This window comes from Salmo trutta, chromosome 12 (genome assembly GCF_901001165.1).
Source record: "Salmo trutta chromosome 12, fSalTru1.1, whole genome shotgun sequence".
Lineage (NCBI taxonomy): Eukaryota > Metazoa > Chordata > Actinopteri > Salmoniformes > Salmonidae > Salmo > Salmo trutta.
The window spans coordinates 23815379-23828499 of record NC_042968.1 but is presented as its reverse complement, the minus strand read 5'-3'; the positions used below and the strand labels follow the sequence as shown (position 1 = coordinate 23828499).

Genomic DNA, 13121 nt, shown 5'->3' with positions numbered 1-13121 from the left:
AAGCATTTAAATAACCATCCAACAATATGCACAGACTGCTAGTTTGGGGCTGTTGAAAAATGCTTTAGTTAATACCATTGTACAAAGTTGATTTGTGTTGTTTTGTTGATACAGCTTGCTAAATAATAACTTGATATACTTTTCCTTCAATCCTTCTCACTTTCGCACACGCACACACACAAACACACACACACCAGTAGAGGCTGCTGAGGGGAGGATGGCTCATGGAACAGAGAGAATGGAATGGCATCAAACCATGTGTTTGATGTATTTGATACCATTCCATTTATTCAGCTCCATCCATTACCTTGAGCCCGTTCTCCCCAATTAAGGTGCCACCAACCACCTGTGACACACACACACACACACACACACACACACACACACACACAAAGACACACACACACACACTCACACACACAAACACACACACCCACACACACACACCCCCCCCCCCACACACACACACACACACACACACACACACACACACTCACACACACAAACACACACACACACACCCACACACACACACACCCACACACACACACACACACACACACACACACACACACAGAAAGAAAGAAATGTTTGAGCTTACGTGCGCCTGAAAGCTGCCCTGATGTCAAACCCTTCCACAGCCCGGGCCTCTGAAACATGATAGAATAATCAGTTATCTCTTCTCTATCATTGATTTTTATACCACAGGTACTATAAAAAATAACTGATATTTACTGTATGCTTTAGCAAGAAAGGCACTAAGGAGAAAATAAGAACAATTGTAGTTTCTGTTAATCTGCCCCTAGTGATTGTACTGTGTGAGAGAGCACCCACCATGCACAGTTAGGTCAAAGTTGCAGCTGTCGAACTTGTCCCGGGATGACACCTCACACCTGTAAGCTCCAGCGAAACTGGGCTTGGCTGCAATGATCTGCATCTCAAAGGTGTAGACCTGAAAACAAAGGCCAAAAATTCCTGGTAATAATAATGTCAGCCAAAACCATAAAACCTCTGAAGTCTTTTGCAAGGCGATCTCTAGGTTTAACAGCTCATTGCAGTGTCCAACCTGTTCTTGTATCATGATGTTCAGAACTGTACATTGGTGACAACAGTATGTAACATGCTCATGTATGGGACAAAAGTCTAACCTTAGAGTTACGATCATAAAGCTCCTTGAGCTGCAGGCTCTTTCCAGACTTGCTAGCCAGGTCCATCCACTTCCCCTTAAACCATTTGATGGTGGGCTTCTTCAGCAGTGAAGCAGCATTCACTTTAGCCACAAAATTAATGTTCTCACCTGGACACAACAGTAGGGAAACATGCCTTGACATGCCCATAACATCTTTATGAATTGCTTGCATGAATGACTATGATCTCTGGGGTGCTGTTCCTCACTAAGTTACTCTGGATGAGAGAGTCTGCTAAATGACTAAAATGTAATGGTGTCACTCACCCACAGCAACCTCCCCACTCTGGGGTTTCTCTGTAAACAGGCCTGTGAGGTCTGTCTTCGTGTCAGGGGCTTGACTTTCTGGGAAGGGAACAGGAAAATGTTAAACAGGACAGAGCTAGGGAGAAGCCGGGAGCAAGTAAACTACCAAGGATAGTTATACCATCTGTTTTTTGTTGGGGTTTTTTTCTTCACAGAAGCTCTGTGAAGGCTGATACAAAGCTAAATTGTGATACTGGCAAGTGCAGTGCACACGTTTTTCAGTGAAGTATATTACAATGTCTCCATTGTCATGCATTGTGACCCTACAACATCACCACAAGCGTGTATCCAGTAGCTCAAAGGATCGGTGGAAACAATCTGTAAACATTGATCTAACCATCAAATCCTGGAGTGTCATGTGCCTGTATATTGGCACCTGGCTGAGGTGCTACTGGTGTAGTGTCCGCTGCTGCAGGGGTCTCTGCTGGGGCTGGGGCCTCCTCTGGAGCTAAAGTGTCTGTAGCAGCTAGATCTGGAGCTCCTGGGTCCCCTGCTCCACCCTGGGCTTCCTCTGGTAACAAACAATTTACAATGAGAGACTAATAGAACTGAATGTTTCTCGGACTGTAGGCCATATACACTGAGTCTACAAAACATTAGGAACACCTTCTGAATACTGAGTTGCATACCCCCCCAGGCCCATGTTGACTCCAATGCTTCCCACAGTTGTGACAAGTTGGCTGGATGTTCTTTGGTGGTGGACCCCCGAAAAACTCAGATAGTTCTTTAATTCCACTTGACTCACATTTTAATTGCATAGACAATCCTGGGAAATCCACAATATCAAAAGTGTCACACAAGCAGGAAGATGGCATGCTTGGAGGGGCATTCATGCAGGAACCAATGAGATGATCGAGGGGGGGCATCATGCAGGAACCAATGGGATGCTCGAGGGGTTACATTTTGTGGCTAAGCTTAGCCTATGCGGTTGTTCTCTTAACTCATAAAATGTCTGAACATTTGAGAGCGCTTTGTTTCCGTAGGCACATGTTTGATGTTGTTTTCCCAAATTGATAAACATGTTTGCCAAATCTATGTTACACATAAACGTACAGTAATCGCTAGCATTACAAAATGTCATTCCCTTACCGTTTTTTGCAACATTGCACACATTTTGATTCATGTTTGGTATGCCTACGATATGTTGTTGCATTTCATTGACTATTTCCTCACCTCTGAGTGGGCACAATGTTTATAGCGCATATGAACTTTTGCAAGACTCACAAGGCAAGAGATAATTTTATTTCCATAAAAAGTGTTTGTTTGCTGTTTGTCCATGGCGCTCCCCATCTGTTTCAAATGTGCAGTAGTCAATGAGAGAGTGTTGAATTTGGTCAACAAAAAATGGAATGGCTAATTTGCTACGTGAGGCTTATTTGATTGAATAGAAGTTCTGGAATGGTTAGGTTGTTACGAAATGCACTGATATAAGTGAATGCACATGGCATTTCGGCAACTTTGAAAAAAACAACTTTATATCAGAGTTGTGCCTGTTGTCATAGAGATAGATAGAGGTCTCATCATGGATATAACCCATTTTAACAAGGACATTGTCAATGAGGGTTCCACCATTTTAAATTAGTCAACTGGGTGGGGATTCCTAAGAGTTGGGAGCAATCAGCCAATGAAGAAGAAGACAATTGTTTACTTTAAAATGGAGATAGCCTCAATGGTGCTGCCCAGATGGTCACAGACGCTATAATGGCACAGATATACAGTATATCTCTATGGCCTGTTGTTCATACAAGTATCTTCCCTCTCATTGGCTAGAATGGTCCCACCTGATCTCACCTCATCCTTCCATCTTTAAAGGACATGTATTTCCATTGTTGGAGCGGTCAATTGACTATCTTGTCAATATAATATACAATCTTTTGCTAGATGGCTCTGAGTGGGCCTATCTGTAATGTATTTGTGTGCGGGTGCGTTCTAATAGTTGTAGGTGGCCTTCCTGCGAGGACGTCAATATTATGAATGACTCGACTATGAATTAAATAAGTTCTGATGATTATTATGTCTGCTTTAGACTATTATTCCACACTGTAGGCTAATTAATGAAAATGCATTTTACATGACCAGTTATGGGTTAACTATCATTTTGACAGAGGTATGTCCCAGGGGGAGCTAAGAAAATATAATCGCTTGTTTGTTTATTTTATTTTTTGGGGGGCAGTTTCGGTAATTGTTAGGAGGCTGATGTGAGCCTGTTATACCCCAACCTGAGTCTGGAGTAGACAGATTTGCCTGCCTCTAGGCATTTTCTTTTTTATTATAAGTGTTATGAGAAGTTTGGAAATATCTATTTGGATTACTTTGTCAATATTGTCAATTGAATGTCTGGATCACCATTGACATAAATACAAGCATAACTTCTGCACCTGAACCCACCTGCCTCTTGCAACATTTCTGCCCATACCACTGTTACAAGGTCCCTATTTTACACATTTGTCTACGCTTATCTTGCAAATATTTCCATTTATCAACTTTGAACGGATCAAGTTTCCATATGCACTGTGTTATCTCGTGTCAGATGCCTCTTGTGACTATCTATCCTGAGCACTTGCTGCTGTGGTTACTCATGAGGAAACAATCTGTTTGTGTCAGGCCAGGGTGAAGGTCATCAGAGAGGGTTTGATGTGAATCACAGCAGCACTGGACAGGCTGGAGCTGCTCCAAGTCTGAGCTCTCCACAGCCACTCTCTCTCTCTGACCCCAGGCATTTTATCCAACCACACACAGTTCCTACTGCCAGGCTGAAAGGGTTGCTGTGTGATCAACTGTGTAGGTAATGTTACAGTACACACTGTGCTCTGTGCTTGATGAAATGAAACATACTGAGTAATTGTCTAAAACAGACTGTGATTGAAGGTGATAACAACCAGCAGTGCAACAAACAGTGCTCAGTGTTCAACAAACATGTTTATGGTGTTTGGTGGCCTCTGTGCTCGGCGCTCCTCACACTGCGCTCATACGTGAGTATGGCTCTGGACAAAGGTCTACAGCCTAATAGACTCCCACCTTCCTTCTTCACTTCCTTCTTCACTTCCTCCTTCACTTCCAATTTGACTTCCTCCATGACTTCTTTCTCCTTCACCTTAAGGTCAAACTTGACTTTTGACCCTCCGGCAATCACTGCATAGGCAGTGCCATCCTCCTTGGTGACTGCTTGGATGGTAAGTGAGTGCTTGTTTCCATCTGCCTTGATCATATACTTGTCGCCAGAGGCAAGGTCCTTTGTGTTGCTCTGCCATCTCACCTTCGCATCAGGCTTCTCTGTCTCTGTCTCAAAAACCACTGTTGCCCCTTCCTCTGCCACCTGAGTCTTTGGTTTCTTGGCAAATGCTGAGACTGGAGAGGGAGGGATGAGTCAGAATGAAAGAATTCCGTTTAAGATGCCCAGTTTGTCATGGATTTTTGCAGTAAATTGTGATGTTAAACCTTTGAAGTGCACTATGATGATACACCATAGTAGTTCCATTATCAAATGAAAGCTCTTCAGACAAATTACAAATAAGGTTATACAGTGCATCCAGAAAATATTCAGACCACTTTCTTTTTTCCACATTTTGTTACATTACAGCTGTCACGGGCGTTGTATAAAGTGGACCAAAATGCAGCGGGAGTCTGTATACTCATCTTCTTTTTTATTGGCAGAAAGAAGGAAAACCAAAACAAAACACACGTATACAAAAACAACGACGACAAACAGTCCTGTAAGGCATACAGCTATACACGAAACAACTACCCACAAAATCCCATAGAAAAAACACCCCTCTTAAATAGGACCTTCAATTAGAAGCAACTAGGAGCAGCTGCTTCCAATTGAAGGTCAACCCAACAAACACCACATAGAAATAGACATACTAGAACTAACAAAGAAATAAACTAACAAGAACATAACCCAACAAACCCCGAAACACTCTAAACAAACACACCCCTGCCACGTCCTGACCAAACTACAATAACAAATAACCCCTTATACAGGTCAGGACGTGACAGTACGCCCCCCCACCCCCACCCCCAAAGGTGCAGACCCCGGATGCACCTTAAACAAAAACACAAAAATAAACCCAAAACAAAAATAATCCCAAACTAAAGGGAGGGAAGGGAGGGTGGCCACCGTCACCGACGGTTCTTGTGCTTCACCCCCCCCCCCAACCTCCTACTACAGAGGTGGCTCAGGCTCCGGCCTTACTCCCCAACCTAACCTGTCCACCCCCGCTAACTGGTTATTATATATTACCCCTCCCGAAGTCTCTGGACTAAGGCGCATCGCTGAAGACCTCGGGCTGAGGCGCGTCGCTGGAGACCTCGGGCTGGCGGGCGACTCTGGGAACTCCGGACTGGAGGGCGACTCTGGCTGCGCCGGTTCCGGACTGTAGAGCGACTCTCTCAGTTCCGGACTGTAGGCCGTCTCTCTCAGTTCCGGACAGTTCCGGACAGTAGGCCGTCTCTCTCGGTTCCGGACAGTAGGCCGTCTCTCTCGGTTCCGGACAGTAGGCCGTCTCTCTCGGTTCCGGACAGTAGGCCGTCTCTCTCGGTTCCGGACAGTAGGCCGTCTCTCTCGGTTCCGGACAGTAGGCCGTCTCTCTCGGTTCAGGACTGTAGGCCGTCTCTCTCGGTTCAGGACTGTAGGCCGTCTCTCTCGGTTCCGGACTGTAGGCCGTCTCTCTCGGTTCCGGACTGTAGGACGTCTCTCTCGGTTCCGGACTGTAGGACGTCGCCGGAAGCACTGGACGGGGAACTGTCGCCGGAAGCTCTGGACGGGGAACTGCCGCCGGAAGCTCTGGACGGGGTACTGTCGCCAGAAGCTCTGGACGGGGTACTGTCGCCGGAAGCTCTGGACGGGGTACTGTCGCGGGAAGCTCTGGACGGGGTACTGTCGCCGGAAGCTCTGGACGGGGTACTGTCGCCGGAAGCTCTGGACGGGGTACTGTCGTCGGAAGCTCTGGACGGGGTACTGTCGTCGGAAGCTCTGGACGGGGACTGCGCACTGAAAGCCTGATGCGTGGGGCTGGCTTTGGAGACGGCAGACTATTTACACGCACCACAGGGATAGTGCGAGGAGCAGGAGCAGGACGTACTGGACTGGGCTGACGTACTGGAGGCCTGGTGCGTGGGGCTGGTACTGGAGGTACCAGACTGGGGACACGCACCCCAAGGCTAGTGCGAGGAGCGGGAACAGGACGTACTGGACTGGGCTGACGCACTGGAGGCCTGGTGCGTGGTGCTGGCTTTGGAGGCGCCAGACTAGAGACACGCACCTCAGGGCTAGTGCGAGGAGCAGGAACTGGATACATCAGGCCATGTGTAGGCACTGGAGGTCTGGAGCGCACCTTCTGCACAACCCGTCCTGGCTGGATGGTAATAGTAGCCCTGCACAAGCGGAGTGCTTGCACAGGGCAAACTGGGCTGTGCAGATGCCTTATGGCTGCCGTGCGTAGAGCAGGCGTAGGGTAGCCTGGGCCTAGGAGGCGCACTGGTGGCCAGATGTGTTGCGCAGGCATCCTCCTTCCAGGCTGGATGCCCACTCTAGCACGGCACTTGCGAGGGGCTGGGATCGCTCGCACCGGACTGTGCGTGCGTATGGGAGAGATCGTGCGCACTTCTGCATGCACCGGCGCTCTCCTCTCCACACGCTCCCCATAATAAGCACGGGGAGTTGGCTTAGGTCAACCGCCTGACCTAGCCAATCTTCCCGTGTGCCCCCCCAACATTTTTTATTGGGGCTGCCTCTCCACCGCCACCTGCTTCCCAGGCAGGCTGTTACAATGGTCCAGTAGTTGTTCCCACGTCCAGTCTATCCTTGCATCTAATACCTCCAGTGACCAGGATGCCATCACCTCACGAGCGCGCTGCTTGCTCCATTCCTGGTGCTGCTCCCTTCTTTCCCTGGCCCAGGATCCTTGCTCCTCCTGGGCCCGCTGCTTGGTCCGTTTGTGGTGGGTAGTTCTGTCACGGGCGTCGTATAAAGTGGACCAAACTGCAGCGGGAGTCTGTATACTCATCTTCTTTTTTATTGGCAGAAAGAAGGAAAACCAAAACAAAACACACATATACAAAAACAACGACGACAAACAGTCCTGTAAGGCATACAGCTATACACGAAACAACTACCCACAAAATCCCATAGAAAAAACACCCCTCTTAAATTGGACCTTCAATTAGAAGCAACTAGGAGCAGCTGCTTCCAATTGAAGGTCAACCCAACAAACACCACATAGAAATAGACATACTAGAACTAACAAAGAAATAAACTAACAAGAACATAACCCAACAAACCCCGAAACACTCTCAACAAACTCCCCTCTTAAAACAGAACATAGCCCAACAAACCACGAAACACTCTAAACAAACACACCCTGCCACGTCCTGACCAAACTACAATAACAAATAACCCCTTATACAGGTCAGGACGTGACAACAGTCTTATTCTAAAATGTATTCAATCATTTTTTCCCCTCATCAATCTACACACAATACCCCATAATGACAATGCGAAAACAGGTTTTTAGAAATCTTTGAAAATGTATAAAAAAAATGTAAAATAAGGATTCAGACCCTTGGTTATGACACTCGAAATTGATCATCCTTGAGATGGTACGAAAACTTGACTGGAGTCCACCTGTGGCAAATTCAATTGATTGGACATGAATGGGAAAGGCACACACCTGTCTATGTAAGGTCCCACAGATGAACGTGTATGTCAGAGCAAAAACCAAGCCATGTGTCACAGGTTCCAACGAGAGTGGCGCCCCTCCTCGGTCGGGCGGCGCTCGGCGGTCGTCGTCGCCGGCCTATTAGCTGCCACCGATCATTGTTTCTGTGTCGTTTAGTTTTGTCTGTCTGTTCCGCACCTGTTTTGTGTATGTCATTAGTGGGGACTTATTTAATGTGTGTTTTCAGTTGGGATTTTGTGCGGGATTGTTTATTGTCTACATTGTGTTACCGACAGTTTTGTCGAGCGATTTACCGGCTGCGCTCCTTGCGCATTGTAATTATAGTTTGTGTTTTATGGGCGCAGTTCAAAATACTGGAACTTTGTATAGCGCCCTGTGCTTTTCGGCGTTTGTGTGTGTCAGTTATATTGAAAGACACTCACCTCCAGCACCTCTGTCTCCTGCATTTGATTCCGCCTATCCGCCAGTCCAAATCAGTCGTGACAGAATCCCGCACCTGAAAACTGATGGAGTCAGCAGGAGCAGAAGCGCCATCCATGGCTGAGCAGGTCTCCCAGCATGCCGGCCTCCTCCACCGCCTAGGCTCGGCCATGGATCAGGTGTTGGCCCGGTTGGAGAGATGGGAGAGAAGTGCCTCCCCAGCAGGACCAGTTCCGGTCCCTCACCCTGCGCCCCTACCTACATCCACTGAAGCGGGTGCCAGCGGGATCCGGATTTCACCTCCCAGGGAGTTCGATGGGACGGCCGCTGGGTGCAAGGGGTTCCTCCTCCAACTGGAACTGTACCTGGCGACCGTCCGCCCACCTCCCTCCGACGAAGAGAGGGTGAGCGTCCTCGTCTCGTGTCTCACGGGTCGAGCCCTGGAATGGGCCAATGCGGTCTGGGATGGTCCAGACTCGGCCCGGGGTGACTACCCTGAGTTCACCCGCCGCTTCCGGGCGGTTTTCGATCATCCCCCGGAGGGCAGGGCGGCGGGTGAGCTCCTATTCCATTTGAGACAGGAGACGAGGACCGCTCAGGATTTCGCGTTGGAATTCCGGACTCTCGCCGCTGGATCGGGGTGGAACGAGCGGGCCCTAATAGACCACTATAGGTGCAGCCTTCGTGAGGACGTCCGCCGGGAGCTGGCATGTAGGGACAACACCTCCACTCTGGACCAACTGGTGGATTTGTCCATTAGATTGGACAACCTGCTGGCTGCCCGGGGACGTTCCAGTCGGGGCCTGTTCGTTCCACCTACCAGTCCTCCCGCTCCACAGCCCATGGAGATAGGGGGGGCTGCACCGAGGAGGACCGGAGGTGGGGGTCTCTCCTGCACCCGATGTGGACGCAGAGGACACACTGTGGACCGGTGCTGGAGAGGTCCCTCCGGGAGTTCGGAGGGCAGGCAGAGCACTGCTTCGGCCCCCCAGGTGAGTCCGCACCAACCACACCCAGAGCCCCCTGTCGACCACTTGTACACCTCCGTTTGTTTTCCTAATTTTTCCCCTCACTTCCAGTATAAGGCGCTAGTCGATTCAGGTGCAGCTGGGAGTTTTATGGACCATGGGTTAGCTGAGAGGTTAGGGATTCCCCGGGTTCAGCTGGACCACCCCTTCCCTGTGCACGCCCTAGATAGTCGACCGCTAGGGTCAGGCCAAGTAGGGGAGGTCACCGTGCCACTGGTTATGCAGACGTGGGGGGGTCATGTGGAGCGTATCAGCCTGTTCATCATTGACTCCCCAGCGTTCCCAGTGGTACTGGGAATCCCCTGGCTAGCCACACACAACCCCCAGATTTCGTGGAGACAGAGGGCTCTTACGGGGTGGTCGAGGGAGTGCTCAGGTAGGTGCATAGGAGTTTCCATCGGTGCGACTACGGTGGAGAGTCCAGACCAAGTCTCCACCGTGCACATTCCCTCAGAGTATGCCGATTTGGCTATCGCCTTCAGTAAGACGAAGGCGACTCTATTACCACCCCATCGACGAGGGGATTGTGCGATAAACCTCCAGGCCGACGCGACCCTTCCGAGGAGTCACGTGTATCCTCTGTCTCAGGAGGAGACAGTGGCTATGGATACATACGTCACTGAGTCCTTGAGACAGGGATACATTCGGCCCTCTAAATCCCCCGTCTCCTCGAGCTTCTTTTTCGTGAAGAAGAAGGAGGGAGGTCTGCGCCCGTGCATTGACTATAGAGGTCTAAATGCTATCACAGTGGGTTTCAGTTACCCGCTACCTCTCATTGCTACGGCAGTGGAGTCATTTCACGGGGCGCGCTTCTTCACGAAATTGGATCTCAGGAGTGCGTATAACTTGGTGCGTATCCGAGATGGAGACGAGTGGAAAACCGCATTTAGTACCACATCGGGCCATTATGAGTACCTCGTCATGCCGTATGGGTTAAAGAATGCTCCCGCTGTCTTCCAATCCTTTGTGGACGAGGTCCTTAGGGACATGCTCGGGCAGGGTGTGGTGGTGTACATCGATGACATCCTGATCTGCTCCGCCACACGCGCCGAGCATGTGTCCCTGGTGCGTAGAGTGCTTGGGCGGCTGCTGGAGCATAACCTATACGTCAAGGCTGAGAAATGTGAGTTCTTCAAAAGAGCCGTCTCATTTCTAGGATATCGCATTTCCACCTCGGGGGTGGAGGTGGAGTGTGACCGCGTGACGGCTGTGCGTAATTGGCCAACCCCAGCCACTGTGAAGGAGGTGCAGCGGTTCTTGGGGTTCGCTAATTATTATCGGAGGTTTATCCGGGGTTTTGGCCAGGTGGCAGCTCCCATTACCTCACTGATGAAAGGGGGGCCGGTGCGGCTACGATGGTCAGCAGAGGCGGACAGAGCCTTCCATCGTCTGAAGGTTCTGTTCACCAATGCACCTGTCCTGGTGCATCCGGACCCCTCTTTGCCATTTATAGTGGAGGTGGAAGCGTCCGAGGCTGGGGTAGGAGCTGTGCTTTCGCAGCGTTCGGGCGTTCCACCGAAGCTCCGCCCATGCGCGTTCTTTTCTAAGAAGCTGAGCCCGGCGGAGCGCAATTATGATGTGGGGGACCGGGAGCTGTTAGCCGTGGTCAGGGCTTTGACGGTGTGGAGACATTGGCTTGAGGGGGCACGTCACCCTTTTCTCATCTGGACCGACCACCGTAACCTGGAGTATATTCGGGCAGCGAGGAGGCTTAATCCCCGTCAGGCAAGGTGGGCCATGTTTTTCACGAGGTTTAACTTCACTCTCTCGTACATTCCAGGTTCCCGGAACCGGAAGGCTGACGCACTGTCGCGTCTCTACGACACCGAGGAGCGGACCATCGATCCTACTCCCATACTTCCCGCCTCCTGTCTGGTGGCACCGGTGGTATGGGAGGTGGATGCGGACATCGAGCGGGCGGGTCGGTCAGAACCTACTCCACCGCAGTGTCCCGTGGGCCTGAAATACGTTCCGCTTGGTGTTCGCGATCGCCTGATCCGATGGTCCCATACTCTACCCTCCTCGGGTCATCCTGGGGTGGAACGGACAGTGCGGGGCCTGAAGGGGAGGTACTGGTGGCCCACCTTGGCTGAGGATGTCCGGCGTTATGTCTCGTCCTGTTCAGTATGCGCTCAGTGTAAGGCTCCTAGGCACCTACCTCGAGGGAAATTACAGCCCCTCCCTGTTCCACAGCGGCCATGGACTCACCTCTCGGTGGATTTCCTTACGGATCTCCCGCCGTCTCAGGGGAACACGGCGATCCTGGTCGTTGTGGACAGGTTCTCTAAGTCCTGCCGTCTGCTCCCTTTGCCCGGTCTTCCTACGGCCCTGCAGACCGCGGAGGCCCTGTTCACTCACGTCTTCCGGCACTATGGGGTGCCCGAGGACATCGTATCTGATCGGGGTCCCCAGTTTACATCCAGGGTATGGAAATCGTTTATGGAGAGGCTGGGGGTCTCGGTCAGCCTGACCTCGGGGTTCCACCCCGAGAGTAATGGGCAGGTAGAGCGCATCAACCAGGATGTGGGCAGGTTCCTGCGGTCGTATTGCCAGGACCGGCCAGGGGAGTGGGCGCAGTTCGTGCCATGGGCTGAGATGGCCCAGAACTCTCAGCGCCACTCCTCCACTAATCTGTCACCCTTCCAGGTGGTGCTGGGTTATCAGCCGGTCCTGGTGCCATGGCAACAGAGACAGACAGAGGCTCCTGCGGTGGAGGCATGGGTGAAGCGCTCTCAGGAGACCTGGAGCACGGTCCAGGAATGTTTAAGGAGGGCGAGCGAACGGCACAAGGAGAGCGCTGACCGCCACCGCAGTGACGCCCCCGTGTTTAACCCGGGGGATAGAGTCTGGCTCTCGACCCGGAACCTGCCTCTCCGCCTGCCCTGCCGGAAGCTGGGTCCGCGGTTTGTGGGGCCGTTCAAAGTCCTGAGGAGGATAAACGAGGTGTGTTACAGGTTACAACTTCCTTCGTATTACCGTATTAACCCCTCGTTTCATGTGTCTCTCCTCAGGCCGGTGGTAGCTGGTCCGCTGCAGGACAGTGAGGTGCTGGAGGCCCCCCCGCCCCCCCTGGACATCGGGGGGAGCCCGGCGTACACAGTCCGAGCCATCCTGGACTCCCGACGTCGGGTAGGGGGCCTGCAGTACCTCGTGGACTGGGAGGGGTACGGTCCGGAGGAGAGGTGCTGGGTTCCGGCGGCGGACGTTCTGGACCCCTCTATGCTGCTGGACTTCCACCGTCGCCGACCGGATCGGCCGGCGCCTCGCCCTCCGGGCCGTCCCCGAGGCCGGCGTCGGCGCGCGGCTCGTCAGGGGAGGGGTACTGTCACAGGTTCCAACGAGAGTGGCGCCCCTCCTCGGTCGGGCGGCGCTCGGCGGTCGTCGTCGCCGGCCTATTAGCTGCCACCGATCATTGTTTCTGTGTCGTTTAGTTTTGTCTGTCTGTTCCGCACCTGTTTTGTGTATGTCATTAGTGGGGACTTATTTAATGTGTGTTTTCAG

The 13121-nt window shown here is 51.4% G+C and overlaps 1 protein-coding gene across 8 annotated transcripts in view; it reads right to left on the bottom strand.

Annotated features, from left to right (window-relative positions):
• LOC115203214 (myosin-binding protein C, cardiac-type) overlaps nt 1–13121 on the bottom strand; it is a 50809-nt gene that overhangs the window by 35738 nt on the left and 1950 nt on the right. For 4 of the 8 annotated variants that reach the window (XM_029767672.1, XM_029767667.1, XM_029767668.1 and 1 more), the window contains exons 2-7: nt 4511–4840; nt 1830–2003; nt 1454–1531; nt 1149–1297; nt 835–952; nt 602–650 (exon numbers count right to left, since the gene is read on the bottom strand). In XM_029767672.1, coding sequence (XP_029623532.1) covers nt 602–650; nt 835–952; nt 1149–1297; nt 1454–1531; nt 1830–2003; nt 4511–4840 — 898 coding nt within the window. The remainder of the gene's footprint in view (nt 1–601; nt 651–834; nt 953–1148; nt 1298–1453; nt 1532–1829; nt 2004–4510; nt 4841–13121) is intronic. The other 4 variants (XM_029767671.1, XM_029767673.1, XM_029767674.1 and 1 more) reach the window with 4 other exon arrangements.